The sequence below is a fragment of the Eubalaena glacialis genome, chromosome 12 (assembly GCF_028564815.1).
Source record: "Eubalaena glacialis isolate mEubGla1 chromosome 12, mEubGla1.1.hap2.+ XY, whole genome shotgun sequence".
Classification (NCBI taxonomy): Eukaryota; Metazoa; Chordata; class Mammalia; order Artiodactyla; family Balaenidae; genus Eubalaena; species Eubalaena glacialis.
Genome location: NC_083727.1, coordinates 19,004,499 through 19,029,340, shown reverse-complemented (window position 1 = coordinate 19,029,340; position 24,842 = coordinate 19,004,499). Strand labels below are relative to the sequence as shown.

Sequence of the window (24,842 nt, the reverse complement as noted above, 5' to 3'; positions counted from 1 at the left end):
AGAGAGAGAAATAAAGCCAATCCAAAGGGTTATAGACTGTATGGTAGGTTCCATTCATATAACATTACTGAAATGACAAAATTATAAACGTCAAGACTAGCGATTGCCAAGTGGTAGGGATTAAGCACAGACTGGGGAGTTGGAAGGTGGGTGTGGCTATAAAAGGGCATAAGAAGGATTCTTGTGCTGATGGAAATGTTCTGTATATCTTGGCTGTGTCAGTGTCAATATCCTGGTTGTGTTCTATAGTTTTGCAAGATGGTACGGCTGAAGAAATTGGGTAGAGAACGTAGGAACTCTCTGTATTATTTCATGCAATGGCTTATGAATCATGATTATCTCAAAATAACAAGTTTAATTAAAACAATTAATAAATGAAAGTCAGATCAAAGGTACAAATTTCATTTACATATCATCTTTTTTATGATTCTAACTGAAAAGTAAGTGAATACTTTTCAATCTTCTCTACTCAGATTTAAAAAAACCAATATTTTCAGTGGAAAATGTGGCCATATCTGTTCCATCCAAAATTGTTTCCCCACCATACCTAATTCACATTCCCAAGCCACTCATGCTTGTTTGGACTGCTTCCTCTGCAATCAAAATGCTACTCAGTAATCAAGGTTTCATTAATTAAATACAGTATTGTTAACTTCAGTATTCTCCAAGTACTGTATGAACTAGCTCTGAGAACAAACACACAAATTACTCTAAAAATGCTTATTTATTGATCAGATCAATGCACGTATTCATTTTTATTAGGATAGAGTTGTTTTTGTTTTAATAAAACTATATGGAGAAAATATTTAATACGTTTTTTTATATAGCATTTTTTTGAAGACCCTGAAGGAAAGATTGAATTACCACCATCATTGAAAATTTATTCCTGGAAACGTCCACAGGATTTTTTAATTAATCAGGTAAGAGATATTTTTACTATTAAAATACATATTAACTATGAGATATAATATCCTAGTTATGAAAATTTGCATTTTAAAAGCTGTTTAGGGTAATTTTTTCTTGGTATTTAGTAAGAAAAAGTAATTACTTTTTGGCCTTTAAATTAAAAATAAACATTTATCGATATACTTTGTACTGGTTTCCAAGAGAATAATGAAATTTTGTTTAGGGCCTCAAGTTTCCTTCTTCTCTTCATGATGTCAAATTTTAACCTAAAATGTTGCAAAAAGTTATTCCTTAATTTCTGACAGACTTTCTCCTTTCTACTTCTTACATGGTGTAAAGGTCTGTTTACGCTAGTGTTAATAAGCATTTATTTTCCAGCCCAAGAGATCTACACTTGGATCTCTCTATTCCAGGAATTCTTGAATCATTTTCCAAGTGCCACTTTCATTTCTGAACCCCATGTGAATCACACTGACATGGACATCACCCAAGAAAACTTCATTTTAAATAGCACTTATGTACATTAAACTTTAGACCTACTGGTCTATCTTCCTAATTAATAGCTATGTTAGTTTGAATATATTTGGTATTTCCAAGGGTTTAATTATCACTAATGCCTTTTTTCCCTTCTTGAATCTCCCATTTTCATTTAATGCATAGAAAACCAGTAGACTAAATTAGTTATTTAATGCTAGTCAAAAGGTTATAATGAAGCTGATTCTTCTGTAATCATGGAATTCACTGCATCTCTGTTTCTATGCCTAGTGAGTTTATTCCTAAGAGTTTTAGCTTTTAGAAGCACTGTTACTAATGCAGAAAATACAATTTATCTGTCATGCTTTTCAATTATTGTTATTAGTTAAGAAAGTCAGAAATCCTAAATCCTAAATATGTATTAAAATGAGAAAATAAAAAGGTACATCTTTGTCCATCAGAATATTTATTCAATGCCTATCTGTAAGACATTTTAAATAAAATAAATCAGATTTACAAAAACCATACCTTTAAATTACTTATAATGTTAGGTAACATTGAAATGAAGAATGCAAATTCTGTGATGTTAATATAATGTACTTAATATTTATGTATTATTAGTAACAGGTTCTACTCAGTATAAGTGCAGAGTTTATATTCCATGCAAATGAAGGATATGAATTCCATGAAGTTAGTGTTGTAAGTTTGAATAAGTAGGAAAGTTTTATACCTTTTTCTCTTTTAGCATACCTTAGTTCTGGAAGATACACTTATACTAAAAATAAACTGATTCATTGTTGTTAATGACACTTCCACCTGTATTTATCGAAATGCTGCCATCCATCTCCTTACCTCTCCTCTCCCTCTGCACTGACTCCTTCTCTTGATCCATCATGCTGAAGTGTGAACCAGAACAGCCCAAACTGAAAGTCTAGCTAAGCAGGAAAGTTTTAGAATAGTGTTTGTCAAGTTTTAATGTATGAGACCACAGTGATAAATACATTTTACATTGAGAGTCACTAGATATGGACATACATAAAGTTTAGACAAAAATATTACAAAACAATAATGACCTTTCTATATGAAATTTACTCTATTTTATTATAGTCCATATATATAAAGATATATATATATATTCCTGACACATCTTATAGATATATATATGTGTGTATATATATATATGTATATAGTCCTGACCCATTAAATGATTTCATGAATCACTAAATTATTGCAACCCACAATTTAAAGAGCACTAGAAACATACCCCAGAACACTAAGCAAAATATGAAATCAAAGGACATAATTTAAGTCAAAGAGAAGCTAACTTATTAAAAAACTTAAAAGCCTAAATTTAAGATATCAGAGTCAACATGGACCATTCCAACCAAGGGGATTAACAAGCCCTAATAGCAGAGTGAATAATCAGATTTGTTTATTTCTGAGAACCAGATACTGGTGGCACAGGTCCTTCAGTGTTGATTATATTAAACAGATGTAAGATGTCTAAAACTTTGTCTTGCCCCAGGTATAGGTGTAGGGGATAAAGATGCTAAAATACCATTGCAGAGACCTTTGTCTTAATATTTGTTGTCTTTTTAGAAACTGTCAGTTCCTCCTTTTCATTTGTCAGCAGGTGACTATTAAGTCTAACCTGTCAAACCTTAGATATCTAATACATATTTAATCTATAGTCAATTTTAATGCATTTGGTACATACTGAAAGGTATAGGCATTTTAGAAGTGTTGCATCACAGTCAAACCAGAATAATATATATATGTATATAAACATAAAGTTATATATATGTAATTTTATAAATTATATAAATTATGTTTATAAATTATGAACATAAGAGTCAATTCAGGCCTTCAAGGTAGTTTTAGGTAAATTTTTCTCAGACATATAAAAATATTTTATTGAATTTTCAAGATGCTAGTTATACAGATGATTGAGAGTAATTGATGGCATTAGTTTCTATAAAAATCTATTTTGCTAATCAAAGCAACTTTCATTTTATTTTGATATGTTAAATATATAAGGTTGATATTAATTGTAACTAATTTTAAAAACTGTTACAAGTCATATTTTGGTCTAAATATAAAAGCTGGTCTAAATAGAAAAGCAAACTTAGATATATACCAATTAAATAATGACCACCAAATTAACTTTTAAAGACGTAACAATATTTAAAGTTGAGCAAGATGTTAACAAGCTGTCTCAGCTAATATTTTTTATCCAAGATGAAGACATTTTTCTAGCTACCAGATGTTAACTAAGCTTCAGGTTTAACTTGAGTGGTTAATTTAAATTTCACATCAGGTTTTAAACTCTCAGTTTGTGAGTTTATGCATGCTAAATTTATCTGCATATGTTATATCTTACAACATTTTATTATATGTTAAAATACTGTATTTTATAGGTATTACATTATTAAATTAATGTCACCTACAGCGCTAACAGGGTTATCTTACAGAATAATATGCTTATTTTTTATTTCCTCTAATTCCTCTGGTTGTGAGAAATGAAATCGAGTTTGGCCTGTTTACAGCACATGAAACTGTTTCATTAAGCTACATTTCCTTTATTTTTCCTAAGGAGTAATCTCTCTCTCTCGCTCTCTCTCTCGCTCTCTCTCTCTCTCTCTCTCTCTCTCTCTCTCTCTCTCTCCCCCCCTATATATATATATATTTCAGGCTCCAGTGGTTGTGAAAAACGAAATCCTGTTTGACTTGTTTTCAGCAAATGAGCATTTACTCTGCAGTGAGGTAAGTAGAGGAGTATCAACCTAAGAAAAGCCTCCCTGCAGAATGCCTTTGGGACCCGCCCTTAAACAATTCCCAGTCGGTCAATTTCAGTGCTGTCTTGCTCACCTTTAAGTTCTGGTATAACTGAATATTTCATAAGCCAGACACTCAAAGAGGAAGAGAAGGCTCTTTAATTGAGTAGAGAGAGAACAGGTGGGGGAGATGTTAATATTAGCACTTCTTATGCCCCTATTCTCCCGCCCATGGACCAGGGTAGCCCAGTACACACCATCTAGGCATTTCTCCTCCGGATCCATGTGCCTAGCAATTGACATAAAGTTGTTGCCAGTCTGACCCTACATCATGTCCAAGAGTAGGGTGTTTGGTGTTGTCTGACTTGCTAACGTGGAGAAATCAGGGGGTGCAGCTCAAATGCAACACCTCATTGAAACAAACCAGATTTTCAGTGCAGCAGTCCTACAGCACGTGGGAACACACCTCCCCACTCTCCACCCGGGGTTCTATCCATCAGAAGCAGACCTGTTCCACTCCCCTAATGTAATTACATCAGAAACGGGCTTTTTGATTATTTTCTCCTAAGGTCCAGTCAGAGGAGTGGGGCAGAGTCATTATCCATTTAAACATTTTTTCTTTCTGATCTTTAATATCTTGACCAATATTAAAATCAAAATATTTTTTCTTCAGCCAGGTTGTACTGATTAGTATATATATTAGTATATTAGAATTGTTTTATATTTTATAGTTTAGTCTAAAATATGCTTATTTTATGAATTCTAAACCTACATAGACTTTAGCATATCAGTTTTCAAGGGAAGTGTAAAATATTTATGTATTGAAATATAGTTGATTTACAATGTTGTCTTAATTTCTGCGGTACAGCAAAGTGGTTCAGTTATACATATATATATATATTCTTTTTTATATTCTTTTCCATTATGGTTTATCACAGGATATTGAATATAGTTCCCTGTGCTATACAGTAGGATGTTGTTGTTTATCCATTCTGTATATAATAGTTTGCATCTGCTAAGCCCAAACTCCTACTCCATCCTTCCCTCATCCCCCTCCCCCTTGGCAACCACAAGTCTGTTCTCAATGTCTGTGAGTCTTTCTGTTGCGCAGGTAGGTTCGTTTGTGTCATATTTTAGATTCCACAAAGGAAGTATAAAATAATTCTGTAGTAAAATCTCCAGGTATACAGGAGGATATCTGATTTGTCTTTTTCAACTTAACCAAACTTTAAGAAATTTTCTAGATAACCAAATCAAGGAAAACATAAATCTTATGATGTTAGTCTCAAGTATTTAATCTCCTTACAAACCAGGCAGTAAAACATACTCTGAAGTTCAACTCTCCACTGTGCCTTGCTGCCTGTTGAAAACCCTGCAGTTGGGAGTTTTACTTGGAGCACTTCTGCACCTGCAGATCAACACATGAATATGAGACTTAGAGTAGAGTTAAGTGTATGTGTAATTTTAATTCTTTCCCACGTCTCGTTGCTTGTCTAATTGGTTTTATAGGCTTAAAGGGATCATTTCCTTCTCAAACTTCTCAACATTTACAGAAGAGTAGCTCAATCCTTTATATAATGTTAATTCCAAAATAAAATCATCATTGCTCTCAGAAACATTCAGTCTCCCTCTCTCCTCCCTCCTTTTCTGTCACACACGTGCACACAACTAATATGGAGGTCAATGTCAAATCACTGACAGTTTACTCTGGAAGACAGCTCTTAGCTAAGACTTTTTAGCTTGTATTGTGACTATATTTTTTGAAAACAAAAGCAAGATCTATGACCATTCTGTAGGTCAGAAATCAAAATGTGGGATATACTACATGTAGAATCTAACATTACCACTGGAAGTAGATTTTCAACTATTCTCCACACCCCCTTTCAAATTACAGTGCCAACAACTGAAAAATAACTAATGAACACTACTGGTTTTTATCTCTAGCTGATGAGATGGATTATCAGCGAAATCTACGCCATGTGGAAGATATTCAATGGGGGTGCTTTGAGCAATTATTCTAAAGGGACTGCAGGGGAACCTCCTCTTCTGGTCTGGAAGCCCTGGGAACACATTTACTCTCTGTGCAAGGCTGTGAAGGGTCACATTCCCTTGTTCAATAGCTATGGAAAGTATGTTGTGAAACTTTACTGGATGGTAAGTTTGTGTTCACGTGCATTAAAAATTTGTTTGTCTTTCATATTGAAATATAGTTTTCTTACATGCCGATAATGAAGCTAGTAGAAGATGAGGCAGTTTACGAAGGCTATCAGCTGTCTGGATCTTTCTAATGTCTGGATCTTTTGTTTTATCTACTGTGAGAAATGAAGAACTGGTTTATTTTTTATTCCAAAGCCTCAGCCAGTTGCCCCAGCATTACATACTGAATCTTCTACCTTTTACCACTGATTTTAAAAACCACTTTTATCATACACTAATTTCCAATTTGACTGTGTTTGGTTTTGGATTCTATTTTCTTTCACTATCTTCCTTATCCTATTCAGATACCATATTGCTTTAATTATTATGAATTTATAGTTTGTTTTGGTTTTTTAGAATAAAATCCACCTAATACTCTTATTTCAATGTTTTCTTGGTATATATGTTTTTTGAGTAAACATTTTTTCTAGTATTTATTTTGAACACATATTTATAATTATTTATCCCTTATTCTATATATAAAGGGGTTAGTCCTCATCATTGTTTTTTTTTTAATACAGTTTCCTCTCTCTTGAGTATTTTATTTTGATTCATCTTTCATTCAGATGGAGTATGCATTCCAAAGTTTTATTCACTTAGAATATACATGTGATTTATTTGGGGTAACTTAATATTGAGGCCTATTTTCCTTTATGTATGATTGTTATATGAATGATAATTTGGTTACATATGGAATACATGGATAATAACCTTTTTGTTTTAGAATGCCCGAGTGTCTCCTGGGTTTAGTGTTTCAGACACTCATTCTGAGCCTTTACTCTCCACCCTATCTGAAACCCTGACACTCTCTCCCCTGTCTCTGCTTCATTTTTCTCTATAGCACTGAGTTTGAAGCATCCAGCATCCCATCCACTTAGTGTATTCATTAGTATATGGAAATATATATAAGAAGCTATTACCTTCTAAATGTTTTCTTTTTCCAGGTCTTTTGTTCAAATATATATTTCTTATTTTCACAGTTGGTCCAATCTACAGTTCTTTTTGTAAAATAAATACACAAGCCGAATTGCAACACTCTCCTGCTAGCCCTCCTCTCCTTTGGTCCATTCTTTAAAATTGGGACTGTAGTCCTAGAAGGATATAGAAGAATACTGATAGCAATGATAATAAATAGATAGACAGATGCAATTTTTAAAGGGACCAAAACAAGAACTTTGCTGTTTCAGAGGCTGTGTTCATGTGATAGAGATGGCTACGTGGTTTTCTGGCTGGTAGAAATCTGTTCTCTCTGGGCTGGGAGCAGACATTTCTACCTCTCTCTCCCTAATTCCCAGATGGTGAGGCTGAGTCAACACCTCTTTGCAGATGAGGTGTAATAAAGTATTAGAGTAAATTATTTCTGACAAGATAAAGTATATTGCTACTTTCTTTTCTTGTCCCTTTCCAGACATACACAATTTAATTTTTCATTTTTTTCCTCTTCCAATTCTAATTCACTATTTACATGTATATCCTTTGGTTTTCACTGCAAATATTTAAGAAAGGTGTTCGTAAGAATATTCTTTGTTACCCTCTACTGCTTGATTCAGGATAATGTACTGGAGATACATCCTCTACCCTACATCTATTTTCCTTCCACTGTCCCATCTTGTACACCTTAAGGCACACACCTCACTGTTTGTTTTCTTCCATTTATTGATACTTTCTCATTTGTTTCTTATTGGACATTGATTTTTCCTTCTCTGCATTATTACATATATTCTTCTCCCCCTTTCCTGTTGTCTCTTGAAGCAATCACCTTAGTCATTTCTTCAAAGTAAACCAACCAATGAGAGCCTCTAGGCATGACATTTAAAGTTCAGATTTTTGCACCAGCATATTGTTTCTTCTGTAAAAGTTTTTCCATTTTTTCCAGTTTGGATTGTAAGTAAATAGCCTCAAGGTTCTTTGACATCAATCAAAAATTTATTGGGTAGCATAAAAAACAGTATTATAAAACAGAGAAGTTTTCTCTCTTCTTTCACCTGGCAGTGATAACACTGCTACTGGGCCACATGTGGCCTCCTCAGGTGCTTTTCAATGTCAGCATTCCTTGGGCTCCTTGAAAGAAGCAATTAAGTTATTGCTCTCCACTTCAGATATGTATTGCTCTTGGCAGCCTTTCTCTGAGTGCTTTCGTTTATCTCTGAATAAACAGAGAATCTCACACCTTGAGACCAATACTTTTCCCCTGTTGCCATCTGTCTATCCATATAAAAATCATATTATCTTTTATTTCTGATTAACCTTTGTTAATTAACTTATTAAGTGCTTAACTCTTTAAGCACTATGTTATCGTAGAATTCAGAGTTTCTCAAACTGTGGGGTGCAGAACACACCAGCATCAACATCACCATCATGTTTCCCATACCCCCCACCCCACAGTCTCTGGGCAGAGCCTGCAGTCAGCATTTGAAACAAACTCTCTCCCACCCAGTGACATTTTGTTCTTTAAACAGTGTTTTCAAGGTATATGCCATGACAAATTATTTTTCCATCATTCAATTACATTTTTCCAAAATGGAAATGTTTTTGTTCTCAGTTCATTATTATTAACATTATATATGCTTTTATTAAAAAAATTCAAACATTATTAAAATGTTTAAATTAGCCAATGGAAGTTCCCTATGACTCTACCTACCCAGACAATCATAGTAAATGATTTCTGTATATGCTCCTAAACTTTTTCTTACAAATATATGTAAACCTACTATATATAATCTATACCGACAGTAAGATCATACAGTACTCATCATTCTGTATTTTTTTTCCTAACCATGGACATTTTTTATGCTAATATTTATTGATCTACCTTGCACTCCATTGTTTAAAGATGACAATAACTATAGTTGACCTTTGAATAACATAGGTTTGAACTGCCCAGGTCGACTTATAAGTGTATTTTTTTCAATAAATATTTTTTTCAATAAATACAGCACTATGGTTATGATCTGCCCTTGGTTGAATCCTCAGATAAGGAGGGTCAACTAGGGGACCTGAGTATCCCCAGATTTTAGTATATGTGGCTGATTCTGGAACCAGTCCCCCACAGATACCAAGAGATGACTCAATATGTATTTTGCTAATTTCATATTGACAGACGTTTAGGTTATGACCAGTGTTTTACCAATACAAACAATGCTCTAAAATAGCGTCTTCGTGTATATATTTCTTCCCATTTATGTGACTTTTCTCAGCTTTCTACATGTGTAATTTTTCTGTCAAAATATATGCAAATTCTTAATTTTGATAAGTATATCCAAGTTACTCTTGTATTTTAATTTGTGTGTAATTTATATTTGATACAATTGGGTCTTGTCCGCAATTTTGTCTACTCTGTTACTTCTGTCAGATTTTATATATTTCCTTTTTCTGTCCTCTTATTCATTTCCTGAACATTCTGTAGGATTCCATTTTGTTTATCTCTGGTGTTTTATTTTAACTATAGTTATTTACAATATTGTATTAGTTTCAGGTATACAGCAAAGTGATTCAGTTATATATGTGTATATATATATTTTTCAGATTCTTTTCCATTATAGGTATTGAAGATGTTGAATATAGTTCCCTGTGCTATACAGTAAATCATTGTTTTTTATCTATTTTATATATAGTAGTGAGTATCTGTTAATCTCATCCTCCTAATTTATCCCTCCCCCTGTTCCTCTTTGTTAACCATAAATTGGTTTTCTATGTCTGTATGTTTCTGTTTTGTAAATAGATTCATTTGTATTATTTTTTAGATTCCACATATAAGTGATCTCATATAATATTGGTCTTTCTCTGTCTGACTTACTTCATTTAGTATGATAATCTCTAGGTCTATCCATGTTGCTGCAAATGGCATTATTTCATTTTTTTATGGCTGATTAATATTCCATTGTATATATGTACCACATCTTCTTTATCCATTCATCTGTGGATGGACATTTAGGTTGCTTCCCTGTCTTGGCTATTGTAAATAATGCTGCTTTGAACATTGGAGTGCATGTATTATATCTTTTAGAATTAGTATCCCTAGTGTTTTTGAGTATATCTCTTTGTATACATTTGTTTGTAGTGGTGGCTCTAGGGATTAAATTATACATGCATAGCTTATCACAGTCCACTAATATCAACATTTTACCACTTAAACTGGAATATAACTACCACCTTTTAGACCCCTTTACACCCCTCCCTCTTTAGTATCGTTGTCTTAAATGTTTCTTGAACATATATTGAGACCCTCATGAAAAATTTTGCTTTTAAGTGTCAAAAATAATTTTAAAAGCTCAAGAGTAAGCTAATACTCTATCATTTAGCAATGTGCTTACTCTTTCCTTTGCTCTTTCTTCATTCCTAATGTTCCATTTTCTTTTTTTCTTTTTTTGCCTTTGAAGAATTTCCTTTTGCCACTCTTTTCAAGCCAGTCTCCTGGTGACAAATTATTTTATCTTTCCTTTACCTAAAAATGTTTTTGTTTCACTTTTATTCCTAAAGAATATTTTCACTCGGTACAGAATTCGGGGTTGACAGTTTATTTCTTTCAGCATCGTGTGCTACTTTCTTCTGGCCTCTGTGGTTTCTGGGGAGCAATCTGCTGTTCTCCTATAGGTAATGTGTCTTTTCTCATTGGCTGCTTTCAGGCTTTTTTCTGTCTTGTTTTTTAGGATTTTGAATTTAACATATGTGTAGATTTCTGGGTGTAGATTTCGTTGGAATTATCCTGTTTTGGGTATTCTGAGCTCCATAAATCTGTAAGATTATGTTTTATGATAAATTTGAGAAGTTTTCAGCCATTATTCCTTCAAACCTACTTCAGCTCTACATTCTTTGTCCCTCTTTTTTTTTGGACTCCAATGACATGAATGTTATATATATTTGCATTGTCTTACAGGCCCCTGAGGCTCATATTATTTTTTCAATCTATATCTCCCTTATTGCTCATAATTTCTATTGATATAACTTGCAGTTCACTAATTTCTGTCATTTGCATTCTGCTATTAAGTGGTCTGTTTGTTTATTGTTTAATTTTAAATTCAAAATTACTATTTTTTCCTCTTTCATATTTTCTATTTCTTTGCTGAGATTTTCTATTTTTCACTTGTTTCAAGAGTGTTCATAATTACTTGTTGGAGCATTTTTATAATAGCATATTTACAGTTCCTACCTAAAAATTACAACCTCTCTGTTATCTTGATTTTGCGGTCTGTAGATTGTATTTTCTCATTGAAATTGAGATGTTCCTGGGTTTTTGTATGATGAGAAATTTTGGACAGTTTCCTGGACATTATTTGTGTTATGTCTTATGACTGTGGTTTCTAATTAAAATTTCTATTTTAGCAAGTAGTCAGCCTGTTTAGATTTGGAATGCACACCCTGGATCACTTTTGTGGGCTTTGTTTCAAATCTCAATTTAGTTTGTAACACCTGTATAGTGCTATTCTGTTACCCAGAGGATAAGACTCCATCCCACAATCTCCTTATCACCACCTGAGGAGGGGGAAGTGTGCCTCATTACTGCATGGGTAGGGTGTGGAAATAAGAGTTCCTCCAATAGGTTCTACCAGGCCAGGCACCTCCTCTTTACTGCAGGAGGAAGATGGAAGTCAGTTCTTCCCACTGACTCTTCTGGGGAGAGAAACTGCTTTGTTTACTTCAGAGCAAGTGCAGAAGTCAGAGCTCTAACCTGAGTGGGAAGGCACCACCTATTACTGCAGTAGAAGTAGGGAAGCGAAGTCAGAATTCCATCGCATTCATATAATTATGACCATTCAGGTTTTTGCTGAAATCTCTGTCCACTGATTACTCTTTTCTTGATCTTTTGTAATTGTGATTTGAACTATTAATTATAAAACAAATTTTTTATTTTCCTTTCAGGGTGGTCGTAGGAGGAAGAGGGTATAAATATATGTAGCCATTTAGTTATTGTGACCTGAACTTGAAGTATGGAAAATAATAAAATTTGAACATGACTGTATTCTAAAGTACCTTTTATTAATCTATGTTTATCTTAACAAAAAGGTATCGTTCTTTACAAGCGTTCTATAATTAAACATTTTAATGGTCTTTTAAAATTATGTGGCACTAACACAGTAAACTCAGGAAAAATGTCCAATATACATCATTTACATGCAGTGACAAAAAAATACCAAATGCAATAATAATTCAATGCCCTATGATGAGGTTTCAAAAATTATTTGTGTTTATATATACATAACATTTCATTTACTCATAAACTTAAAGGAGGCAACTAACCAATGTACTAATATCAGTGAAAATTATTATAACCTTAGTCAAATTATGTTTTAGATATGTAATGTTGAACATTCATCCTTGTGTATTTTTATGTAACAGCTTTATTGAGATACAATCCACATACCATACAATTCACCCATGTAAAGTATACAGTTCAACAGTGTTTAGCAATCAAAGCATTCTGTATTGAAATATGTCATCACTGATCAGCTGGAAGCAGGTGATACTTGTTAAACTGGTATAGCAAAGTTCTTATGGCTACTTAAAACTTTTCCTTTGTGGGAATCCAGATAGCCCCTTTGAAATTTTTTTTCTGAAAATCAAAGTGTAAGAAGGGAACTACTATTGCTATTTTTTACTGTGGTAAAATATACATAACATAACATTTAGCATTTTAAGCATTATAAATGTACAATTTAGAGACAGTACGTATTTTTACAATGCTGTGCAATCATCACCACTATTTATTTCCACATTTTCATCATCCCAAATAGAAATTCTGCATCCATTAAACAGTATTTTCTCATTCCCCTCTCCTCCAGGCCCTGGTGGCCTCTGTTGTACTTTTTGTCTCTATAAATTAGATTTTTCCTGGTACTTCATGTAAGAGGAATCATACAGTATTTGTCTTTTTGTATCTGGCTTATTTCACTGTGTATTCTTTTGGGTTGTTTCACTTAAAATTAGAAGAGAGAGTAGCTAAACACCTGTGACTTTAAACCTGTTTGCCCTACATCATCCATAAGGAAATAAAGAAAAAGTCATATAACCACTAAATAAGGCAGTATGAGTTCAGTTACAGGTGTCTTAAAAAGAAAGCATTTTTCACCCTATTGTTCCTATCTACCTAGGAAAATTATACTGTTCCTTGAATCTTGAGTTCAAATGTCACCTTCTTGTGAGGACATCCCCCAAGCAAAATTAGTCACACTTTCCTTTCTGGTCCTAGAGCATTTTAAACATATTACATTTTATATTTGCCTATATGCCTTCCCTCACTAGTCTGTAAGCAATTCAATGGTATAGATATAAGCCATGTGTTACAAATCTTTGGGTTCACAATGCTTGCATCACTGCTGAAATATTTCTTGGGGGAAGAAATGAATTCAATCTAAAATTTCACATGTAAAACCAAAGTTTAAAAAAATATTTGAGTTCACAATCATTAATTTTATCATTTGCCTCAAGCTTTTAATTATGAAATAATATGTATATATGTAAGAATATAATGATTTTATTAAATAAAGTATTAATTAGCTTTATGTTAAAAAATAGATCTTTAAACAGGAGTAGGAGTAATATGGTAATTGGAAGTATAAGATCACTGAGGATATAAGGATAAAAAATAATTACTAAAGTTACATTTGCAGAATTTGCATTACGACTGTATTAAGTTATTTAATCATGTCCAAACTTTCCATGATTGTGTGGTATTTTGGTTTTGCTATTTGAAACACTTCAATGTACTGCATTATGTAGGATGGGGCACCCTAGAATGTGCTAAAAGACCTCATAAATAATCATACTATTGATACAGATATAGGCATGCTATAATTACATTAAATAAAATAATAAGCTAAAACGCTCAGACAGAGTAGTATTGAATACCAGTATGTCAGTCATTAGATGTAAGATGCTAAAATAAAATTATAAAACAGTAAATAATAATGTCAGCAGTGTACAATAATGTATGAGAAAAAATAATGTTAATCACTGATAATATATTCCTTTCTTCTCATCTTTAGGGTTGCTGGAGAAAGATAACTATTGATGACTTTCTGCCTTTTGATGAAGAAAACAATCTATTGCTTCCAGCTACAACCTATGAATTTGAACTTTGGCCAATGCTTTTGTCTAAAGCTATCATTAAGCTGGCAAATGTGGAGTAAGTAGAATAAAAAATTATCGCTCACTTGTATAAAAACAAAAAGGCAAACAACAGCAATGACAACTATACATCTGTGTTGCATAGCTTTATTTTTCAAAAACTCAATTTTAAGAAGCCTTTTCTCCAAACAATGTAAACTTTCTAGTATAAAAATAAATATGCTAAAGCCACTGATTTGAAATATTGCATTAGCCCACAATAAGACAAAATTCCTCCAAGAAAAATACTAAAAATTTATTCTACATCCAGTGTTTCCTTATAATGAATGGAAAGTCAGTCATGGAAAATTAATCTTCAGCTTAATGAGAGAACGAAGTTGTTTTGTAGGGGAAAATATTGGTTCATCTAAATACTGAATAATGTATACTGGAATCCAGTTAAAGTTTTAGGCTCTGTATATGCAGCAGTCATTTACTAATCTTGAAACCCTGAACTCTTCTGAAGGATGTCAGTGTGCTTCTCACACTTTTGGTAACATTGTTCCTTTTTATACATTCAGGATGAAAACTACTCATGTTTCCTTCAATATTCTTGTGAAATCTGCTTGTGTCTTATATTCCTGCATGACTTGTGAACCAACATGTATGGGACATGTCTGCTACGTTTATTCTCTTAGCTTCCACTTGCAGAGACCTGTGGTCCTTCCGTGCCCGCCTGAATGATGCAAAAAAGCTTTGATGCCTGACTTGCAAATGCATGGCAGCTGTGTGTCTCTGCTCAGTGGGAGAATTCTCACACACAGTGCACCAACTTGAATTTGACACCCTTCCCCCTCCTGCAGTGTGTCACAGCCGCTCAAGAGGCCACTCCAGCCGTTTGCTCAAAGCTCAGCCCCCTCCCCTTCTATTATTACACATAGCACTGTCAGTCAGTAGCCTGCTCTGATTTTTTGTGGATTTTCATTTGGCTCAGCTTCCTTTTTCTCTCCCAAAGCCACACAACGAAAACAACCCCTCCTACTGCCATCCTTTTCATCTCTCTTTTCTCTTACCAACCCTCAATTTTCTATTGGAAATTTGTTTTACCCAGCTTGCAACCCTTAATTTCAATCATTTTTAAAAGCTCAGCTCAGATCATTTTAGGTAGCTGAATACTACCAAGTATTCAAAATGGTGACAACTATGTTTGTTTATTTTTGAAAGAAAATAATGTTCCTAATTCTCAGACCTAACTTGAAGTTCTGAGAATTAGAGCCACAAGGCCAGTGAAGCAGTAAATGCGTGACCTGGATAATTGGAGTAGCATTTTATCTTTCTTAAAGCTACAGTTCAGTAGAATTTTGTAGCAACTTGAGTAATAGAATTATTGTTATTTTTGAAAAATAAACAAATCCAACTTGAAAATAAAGGACCAGACTTAATGTAAGACATTTCTTAGGCTTTCCAGTGGAAATCACTACATGGTCCAATTTATATTCATCCAAAAGTTTTTCTCAGATTTTATAGGAGATAGTAAATATTTTATGTGAGTTTTAGCTTTCTACATTAAAAACTTAATATTTAGTAGTTATTTAAATACCACTATGAAATATGCAAAGGAAAAAGAGTTACTTTTATGGGGTTTGCACAGTCACATCCTGAATATTAATATGATTATTCAAAGAGGAGTTTAGACTGTGAATTATCCCACTAGATATTAGTTATCTTTGAGATATGTAGACATATCACAATTTATAATCTGTAAACAAGAAGCCAATGTAAATTTTTATATGATGGAGCATGTGACTAAGATAGTAAGATTTCTTTCTGAAGAAAAAGACATGTATGCCGGTCAACACCATCAGTCATCACCGTTGGCATAAGGTGGACTGATGCTCTGATTCCTGAGCAAAACATAGATATGGCATTTGTGTGTGATAATGAAAATAGACTAATCACTTCAGAAAAAAAAAATTTTAACGAAAGGATTAAAATGAGAAGAGCAATATTTGATCAATCACAGCCTCATTTGACTTTATGCTATGGCGGCAGATCCACTCTTCTGTACAGGATAGAATGGATGTTTCTGGTTCTCTGAAATTATCTAAGGATTTTATTAAAGATGTCTGATGCCCATCTTGTCCTGCCATGTGTGAGACTGACTTAATACATAGCCTCATAGGAATCTTAGAATAATTACCGAAACTAGAAAGATGAAGGACACTGCCCTATTTTTAAAAGACCATGATAATATATTGAATATATAGAATAGATTATATATCATCTATATATATTTCCCGATATATAATATGTATGGATATGTTTATGTATATGACGTTAATGCTTTATATATATGACATTTTAAAATAAAGCTTGTGGGCTTCCCTGGAGGCGCAGAGGTTAAGAATCCGCCAGCCAATGCAGGGAACATGGGTTCGAGCCCTGGTCCGGGAAGATCCCACATGCCGCGGAGCAATTAAGCCCGTGCGCCACAGCTACTGAGCCTGCACTCCAGAACCAGCGAGCCACAACTACCGAAGCCCGCGCACCTAGAGCCCGAGCTCCGCAACAAAAGAAGCCACCGCATTGAGAAGCCCGAGCACCGCAACGAAGAGTAGCCCCCACTCGCCGCAACTAGAGAAAGCCCGCGCGCAGCAACGAAGACCCAACACAGACATAAATAAAATAAAATAAGTACATTTATAAAATAAAGCTTGTAAGCATGCTTTGTAATAGATATGTAATTTTATCATTGGATCTATTTAAGTGCCTTATCAAAACAAGTCATCTGACTGATGGAAAAGTATATTCTTATGCTCTAATGTATAACCAGTAGGACCCCTACATTTATTATTATATCACTGCTTATTAGAGATTCCTGTTTTTTATAGACCTCTCTCTGTTTTCAAATGTTATTGACCATACTATTGTGCATTTGCTTTTTTAGCATCCATGTAGCAGAGAGGAGAGAACTGGGAGAGTTCACAGTGATTCACGCACTCACAGGATGGTTACCAGAAGTCATTTCTCTCCAGTACGTTTGACCATTAAGTAACTCATATATTTTTTTATCTGTTCCCCAGTAAGGTTTCTTTAACTAAAATATTCTTAGTCTTTAAGAAAATTTTTAAAAATTGTCACATTTTACAAAATGTTTGGAGAATAACATGTTATAGTATTATAAAAAATTCCTTGAGAATACCAGGATAAATTCTCTTTGCTTATATATAGTAAATTTAATCCTTAAATATCTGAATTACAAATATTAAAACAATGTTAATTATTTATTATGATAAAATATTTACAGGTGTCCCTTTCTACTTATGTACTTATTCAATACAGAAAAGTACAAGCGACTTTTAATTAGCTACCCATACTAGGGAATGAATAATATTAAAATGCCTGTTAGGCCTTAAGCACTTTAATATATTATTCTAATTAACACCCACAGTCCTGAAAAGATTATCTTATTTAATTATCCATATGACCCTATCAGCTAGGTGTTATATGTCATTAGAAATGAGAAAACTGAAGCTCAGAGTGGTTGAATTCCCTAAAGTTGTGTACATTGTACCTGGAGGTAATATTTGAATGTAAATCTTTCTGGGTCCAAAGCCCACAGTCTTTCTCTCATATGATTCTAGATATATAGAGATTGTCTATGTTCAAAGAGAGAGCATTTAATGTAATGCTTACTTAAAATTTCACAAATATTTTTTGTTTCATGCATAAAGGTTATAGCCACATAATTTGATCATATTACCATTGATACTGGAAATTAATCAGGTTAAGGTGCATAGAAAATAATTATATCAATAGATCTGAACATGCCATCAATCCAGATGCTGATTTTTATAAGAAGATCAAATCCACAGTACAGTTATCAATTTGGATCATCTCTGATCTTTGTTGTTAGAAAGCTACCATTCCCAGTGTCCAGGTTAAAGGAGACTGAAGACAGGTCCTAGTACCTTGGATTCTACCACCTAAAGCATCCTTTCAGCAGGATAAACTAGCCATTGTTTGGTTCAAAGAAAATATATTTGCAGGGAAAAAAATGGGAGGGTAGACAAACTCCTCTAAGGACCACTTTCCCGAAAGAGAGCTGATTTTGCTTTTTACCTTTGGGAAAGGTCCAGATAGCAGCCTTTTAGATCGTCTCATGGAAAATCCTTTTCTGATATCTAAGAGAAGAGGATATTTATTGACATGATATGGTCAATGTTAGTGGAGAGAAATAAAGAGAGAATGGGGTTTATAAGTATGGACTTTTCTAAATTTTTATCTTCAGTATTGATGGAATGCTTAAAATTTTGCCTTAATTTTCCCTGCAATAAATATACCAGAGGCATGAAAACATCAGAAGTCTATCAGAGGATGGTAAAGAAACAGGAGATCAAAGTAATTTGTGACTAGAAAATTAGTACATTAAAAATTGGGAATTGTCTCTTGCTAGAATCATACAGTGAAATCATACATGAAAACTGAAAACACTATTCATATACTTTCATGATTATAAGACCAGTTTATTTCTTTTGTTTTAAAGACTTTTTTTTTTTATATAGACCACTTTTAAAGTCTTTAGTGAATTTGTTACAATATTGCTTCTGTTTTCTGTTTTGGATTTTTGGCCATGAGGCATGTGGGATCTTAGCTCCCCAATCCTGCACCCCCTGCATTGGAAGGTGAAGTCTTAACCACTGGACCACCAGAGAAGTCCCAAGACCAGTTTAATAATTAAATTAAGTTAAAAATTTGAAGGATTTTAGATGCTCAATTTGCATGAATTTTTATTTTTATGGTTGCTTATAAAATGTCTATGAAAATGATATAAGGGGAAAAAGCTTGAGCTTTGGTGTCAGAACTATATAGCTAAACTTACATTCTTATTATTCCAATTTCAAGCTATGTGAATTTTGCAAGTAATATAACTTTTTTGGGCCCTAGTTTTTTCATATGTAAAATGCAGGTAAAAACGACCTATCTTACAGGGTTGTTCTCAGGATTGAGTAGGTAAGAGTGTCAGAAAAAGTAACTGATGTATGGTAGAGACATAATTAGTGCAAGTTTCTTTCCCTCTAATGAGTATCACTATATTATTTAATATTATATAGATATATGTATGGTAGTTAATAATCAACCTTTGGAAACAGAGAAAAGTCTAAAAAAATGAGACTGACTCAGATGTTCAAGTTTATCATTTTACTTCTAAATGTACCCAGAAACTAAAAGATATATGCTCTCTTTGATTTATGTCATGATTTGTAGGATTTTTCGTTATGAACATTCTGCCACACTATGCATATAATTTAAAATTACAATTACACTATAAAATCACAAAGTTAATTCATGTGTATATAAGTGTATAATTTTAAATGAAAAGAATGTCATGGAACAGTATAATAATGATTGTCAAGAAATGTTTAATTTGAAATCACCATCTGCCAAGGATGCAGGCGGAGGTCAGGTACGGCTTCATGGAGAAAGTTCTGACTTGATCTGAGCCTTTACCATTGACTGGGTTTGATTTGAGGGGACGGAAGGAAAGGGACAGGGAAAGCAGGAGAACAACATGATCAAAGCCATGGTATGTTCAGAAGTGGGATGTTTCTCTTCCTACAAAGGATTCGATTGTGCAGAGACAGCCCATGAGGGGCTTCGCCAGTCATGGTCATGGTTTTACAGAGGTCCAGGAGAATTAGAGTATTCAAGTTTCATACTTGTGTTCACTACTGACTTTTTCCATATGAAAATCAATTAGGGTGAAAAGTGTTTTGTGACATGTTCAACAGACAGCCTTTCCCTTCCCTCTCCCATAGAAGTACCAAAGGGAAACATTGCTCTATTTGCAATTGTTGACCTGCCTCTTATGTTTTCCTACAGTTAGCACTGTTTTATCATTTGGAAAAAAAAAAAACCTTCTAACTCTCCGTATTATACTAGAAATACAGAGTGGCTATTAGAAGTCTGACAATTTCAAATGAAGAGATGATGCTTTTCTCCACAAATTTCTCTGATCTTGGTGTAGTTCATTTGTGAATAGAGCACTCCACCACCCCATATTTAAGCCTAACTGTCCAAGATGTTGTATAGTCTCATCCTTTGGTGCATGAATATTTCTTTTTCACAGCATAACATTTTTTACATTGTAGGTGGGAAAAAACACAGGGGTTTTGGATTCAGAAAGATCTATTTTAATCCTGATTCTGTCATTTGGTAGTCTATCATTTGTGACTGCATAAAATTTACAACCTCTTAAATTTCAATTAGGATTGTACTACCTATGTTGCAGAGCTGTTATGGGATTAAATACAAAAATGAAAACTGTCTTGGCAACCACTAGCTGGCCACCCACATCTTCATTCTGTTTCTCAAATGTGCTAAACTCATTGTCCCTTAGGGTCTTTATATGAACTGTTCTTTATTTATGCCTGGAATGATCTTCCATCAGATATTTACTTGGTTGGATATGTCATAACATTTAGATATCACCAAGCTTAAATATCAGCTCCTCGGATAGGCCTTCTCAACTATCCCATCTAAATTATTTCTTTCCCGAACGATTCCATATCCCATTGTTTATTATTTTGTTTTCATCATGAAAGTTATAGCTGCCTGTTATCTTCTCTCTCTCCCTCTGTCTCTCAATCTCACTCTCTGTCTCTCTCTCTCTCAGTTGTATCCATCCACTGAGATGGTAAGATGCATGAGAATAGGGACCGTTTTTGTCTTTCTCAATGTTGAGACTTCTGTGCTTAGAGAAATGACACTGAATGGCCATTACACAGTATGTTCTCAATAAATGTTTGTTGACAGAGTAATTTCAAAAATATTTTAAAAGGCTAAACTAGAAGTGTGTAAAAGATTCTTTGGGAATCCAGAACAGGAATGTATAGCTTAATTTCCCTAGAAAGTAATGCTTAAACTGACCTCAAAGGATTAGTTGAAATTAGTGCAGCTTATTGAGGTAGGGAAGCCAACTCAGAGAAGAAAGAATAGCCTGAAACTACAAGGGAGCAGGGTGTAGTCCCAGAAAGGCACATTGTTCTGCAGGACTAGATTATGTGCTGGGTTCTGGAGGATGGATGGGAATGGGGTGGAGAGGTATGCAGGAACCAAACAGAGAAAGTTAAGAAGTCTTCACAACAGAATGTCACTGAGGGATTTTAGACAGAAGGATGATTTTATCTTATCAGACTTGTGATTTTGGAGGATGGCTCAGATGTCAGGACTGGAACAGGGGAACTGGTTTGTTCAGTATTGCAGAAGTCTTTGCCAAGGGCTTCTACAGAGAAAATGGTGATAGGAATGGAGAAAGGAGATTAATCCTTTATCAGTTGCTTTGTTTGCAAATATTTTCTCCCATTCTGAGGGTTATCTTTTTGTCTTGTTTATGGTTTCCTTTGCTGTGCAAAATCTTTTAAGTTTCATTAGGTCCCATTTGCTTATTTTTGTTTTTATTTCCATTACTCTAGGAGGTGGGTCAAAAAGGATCTTGCTGTGAATTATGTCATAGAGTGTTCTGCCTATGTTTTCCTCTAAGAGTTTTATAGTGTCTGGTCTTCCATTTAGGTCTCTAATCCATTTTGAGTTTATTTTTGTGTATGGTGTTAGGGAGTGTTCTAATTTCATTCTTTTACATGTAGCTGTCCAGTTTTCCCAGCACCACTTATTGAAGAGGCTGTCTTTTCTCCATTGTATATTCTAGCCTCCTTTATCAAAGATAAGGTGACCATATGTGTGTGGGTTTATCTCTGGGCTTTCTATACTGTTCCATTGATCTGTATTTCTGTTTTTGTGCCAGTACCATACTGTCTTGATCACTATAGCTTTGTAGTATAGTCTGATGTCAGGGAGCCTGATTCATCCAGCTCCATTTTTCTTTCTCAAGATTGCTTTGGCTATTCAGGGTCTTTTCTCCAAAATATACAAGCAGTTCATGCAGCTCAATATCAAAAAAACAAACAAATCCAAAAATGTGTGGAAGACCTAAATGGACATTTCTCCAAAGTAGACATACAGATTGCCAACAAACACATGAAAAGATGCTCAACATCACTAATCATTAGAGAAATGCAAATCAAAACCACAATGAGTTATCACCTCACACCAGGCAGAACGGCCATCATCAAAAAATCTACAAACAATAAATGCTGGAGAGGGTGTGGAGAAAAGGGAACCCTCTTGCACTCTTGGTGGGAATGTAAAGTGATACAGCCACTATGGAGAACAGTATGGAGGTTCCTTAAAAAACTAAAAATAGAATTATCGTATGACCCAGCAATCTCACTACTGGGCATATACCCTGAGAAAACCATAATTCAAAAAGACACGTGTACCACAATATTCATTGCAGCACTATTTACAATAGTCAGGATTGGAAGCAACCTAAATGTCCATCAACAGATGAATGCATAAAGAACATGTGGCACATATATACAATGGAATATTACTCAGCCATAAAAAGGAACGAAATTGAGTTATTTGTAATAAAGTGGATGAACCTGCAGTCTGTCATACAGAGTGAAGTAAGTCAGAAAGAGAAAAACAAATACTGTATGCCAACACATATATATGTAATCTAAAAAAAAAACGGTACTGATGAACCTAGTGGCAGGGCAGGACTAACGATGCAGATGTAGAGAACGGACTTGAGGACATGGGGGGGAAGGGGAAGCTAGGGAGAAGTGAGAGTAGCATCGACATATATACACTACCAAATGTAAAATAGATAGCCAGTGGGAAGCTGCCGCATAGCACAGGGAGATCAGCCCTGTGCTTTGTGACCACCTAGAGGGGTGGGATAGGGAGGGTGGGAGGGAGGCTTAAGAGGGAGGGGATATGGGGATATATGTATATGTATAGCTGGTTCACTTTGTTGTACAGCAGAAACTAACACAACATTGTAAAGCAATTATACTCCAATAAAGATATTAAAAAAAAATAAAAGAATGGAGAAAGTGTTGTCAATTGCAGTAGGAGGAGGTAGGATCTAAGGTACATACTTTTTATTTGATGAGAGTTTCATGGAGAGAGACTTGGTCATTCTCAGTTTTCTAACTTGACTGAAAAGTAGAAAATGGTGGCAGGATGTTTTTATTGATTGATTGATTTGTTTGTTTTTGATTTCTTTTCTATAAATTTATTTATTTTATTTATTTATTTTTGGCTGTGTTGGGTCTTTGTTGCACTGCGCGGGCCTCTCATTGCAGTGGCTTCTCTTGTTGTGGAGCACAGGCTCTAGGCACATGGGCTTCAGTAGTTGTGGCATGGGGGCTCAGTAGTTGTGGCTCACAGGCTCTAGAGCGCAGGCTCAGGAGTTGTGGTGCATGGACTTAGTTGCTCCGTGGCATGTGGGTCTTCTTGCACCAGGTCTTGAACCCGTGTCCCCTGCATTGGCAGGCGGATTCTTAACCACTGCACCACCAGAGAAGTCTGAGTTGTTTGTTTTTGGATAGATGTCTATTAGGTGGTTGTACACAACCTCTTCTCTTCTGGAGAGAGGTTTGAGCTGGAGCTAATGATTTGAGGGTTACATAAAAGTACAGGTGAACCTAAAATATGGTTGTGCTTATTAACTCACTGAGGAAAGGCTATAGGCTATCAAGAGCATATTGAGGAGAACTCTGGGGAAGCAGCCCTAATTGGTCAGCAGTGAGCAGAGGAAAGGGAGTGTTCAAAGGAGTCTGCAAGTGATTTCTATAATAATAGAAACTAGAAAAGAATGATGTTGTAGAAGCCTCAGGAAAGAGTTTAGAGAAAGTAAAAATATTGTTAAATTCCACAGAGAAGTAACATAGAGACCATTTATCTAAATGATAATATATAGGAAAGTGCCTGGCACTTAACAGATGCTCAAATACATATTCTTTCCCTGTCATGTGTGTGACATGCCTCTCTCCCCTGCCAGACTGAGTGAGCCTTGAGACTAGGGCCATGTGTTTGGTCTCTTTGTTTCTTTTGGTTTCTTTGTTTCTTTGCTTGTTTATTTATTTTTATTGAGATGTAATTGACATATAACAATATATTAGTTTCAGGTGTACAACATAATAATTCGATATTTGTATATATTGAGAAATGGTCAACACAAATCTAGTTAACACCCAGCACCACACATGGCTATCATTTTTTTTCTTGTGATGAGAACTTTTAAGACCTACTCTCTTAGCAACTTTCAACTATAAAGTACAGTATTGTTAACTACAGTCACCATGCTGTGCATTACCACCCCATGACTCATTTATTGTATAACTGGAAATTTGTACCTTTTGAACACCTTCACTATTTTGCCCAAATCCTACCCCTTGCCTCTGGCAACCACTAATCTGTTCTCTATATCAGTGAGTTCATTTTTGTTTGTTTTGCTGTTTGTTTTTAGATTCTGTATATAAGTGAGATCATACAATATTTGTCTTTCTCTCTCTGACTTATTTCACTTAGTATAATGTC

The 24,842-nt window shown here is 34.4% G+C and overlaps 1 protein-coding gene across 1 annotated transcript in view; it reads left to right on the top strand.

Moving 5' to 3' along the window:
* ADGB (androglobin) overlaps positions 1–24,842 on the top strand; it is a 166,218-nt gene that overhangs the window by 35,367 nt on the left and 106,009 nt on the right. Inside the window, exons 3-7 of the mRNA XM_061206749.1 lie at positions 828–920; positions 4,072–4,143; positions 6,099–6,308; positions 14,333–14,472; positions 17,341–17,427. Of these exons, the coding sequence (XP_061062732.1) occupies positions 828–920; positions 4,072–4,143; positions 6,099–6,308; positions 14,333–14,472; positions 17,341–17,427 (602 nt within the window). The remainder of the gene's footprint in view (positions 1–827; positions 921–4,071; positions 4,144–6,098; positions 6,309–14,332; positions 14,473–17,340; positions 17,428–24,842) is intronic.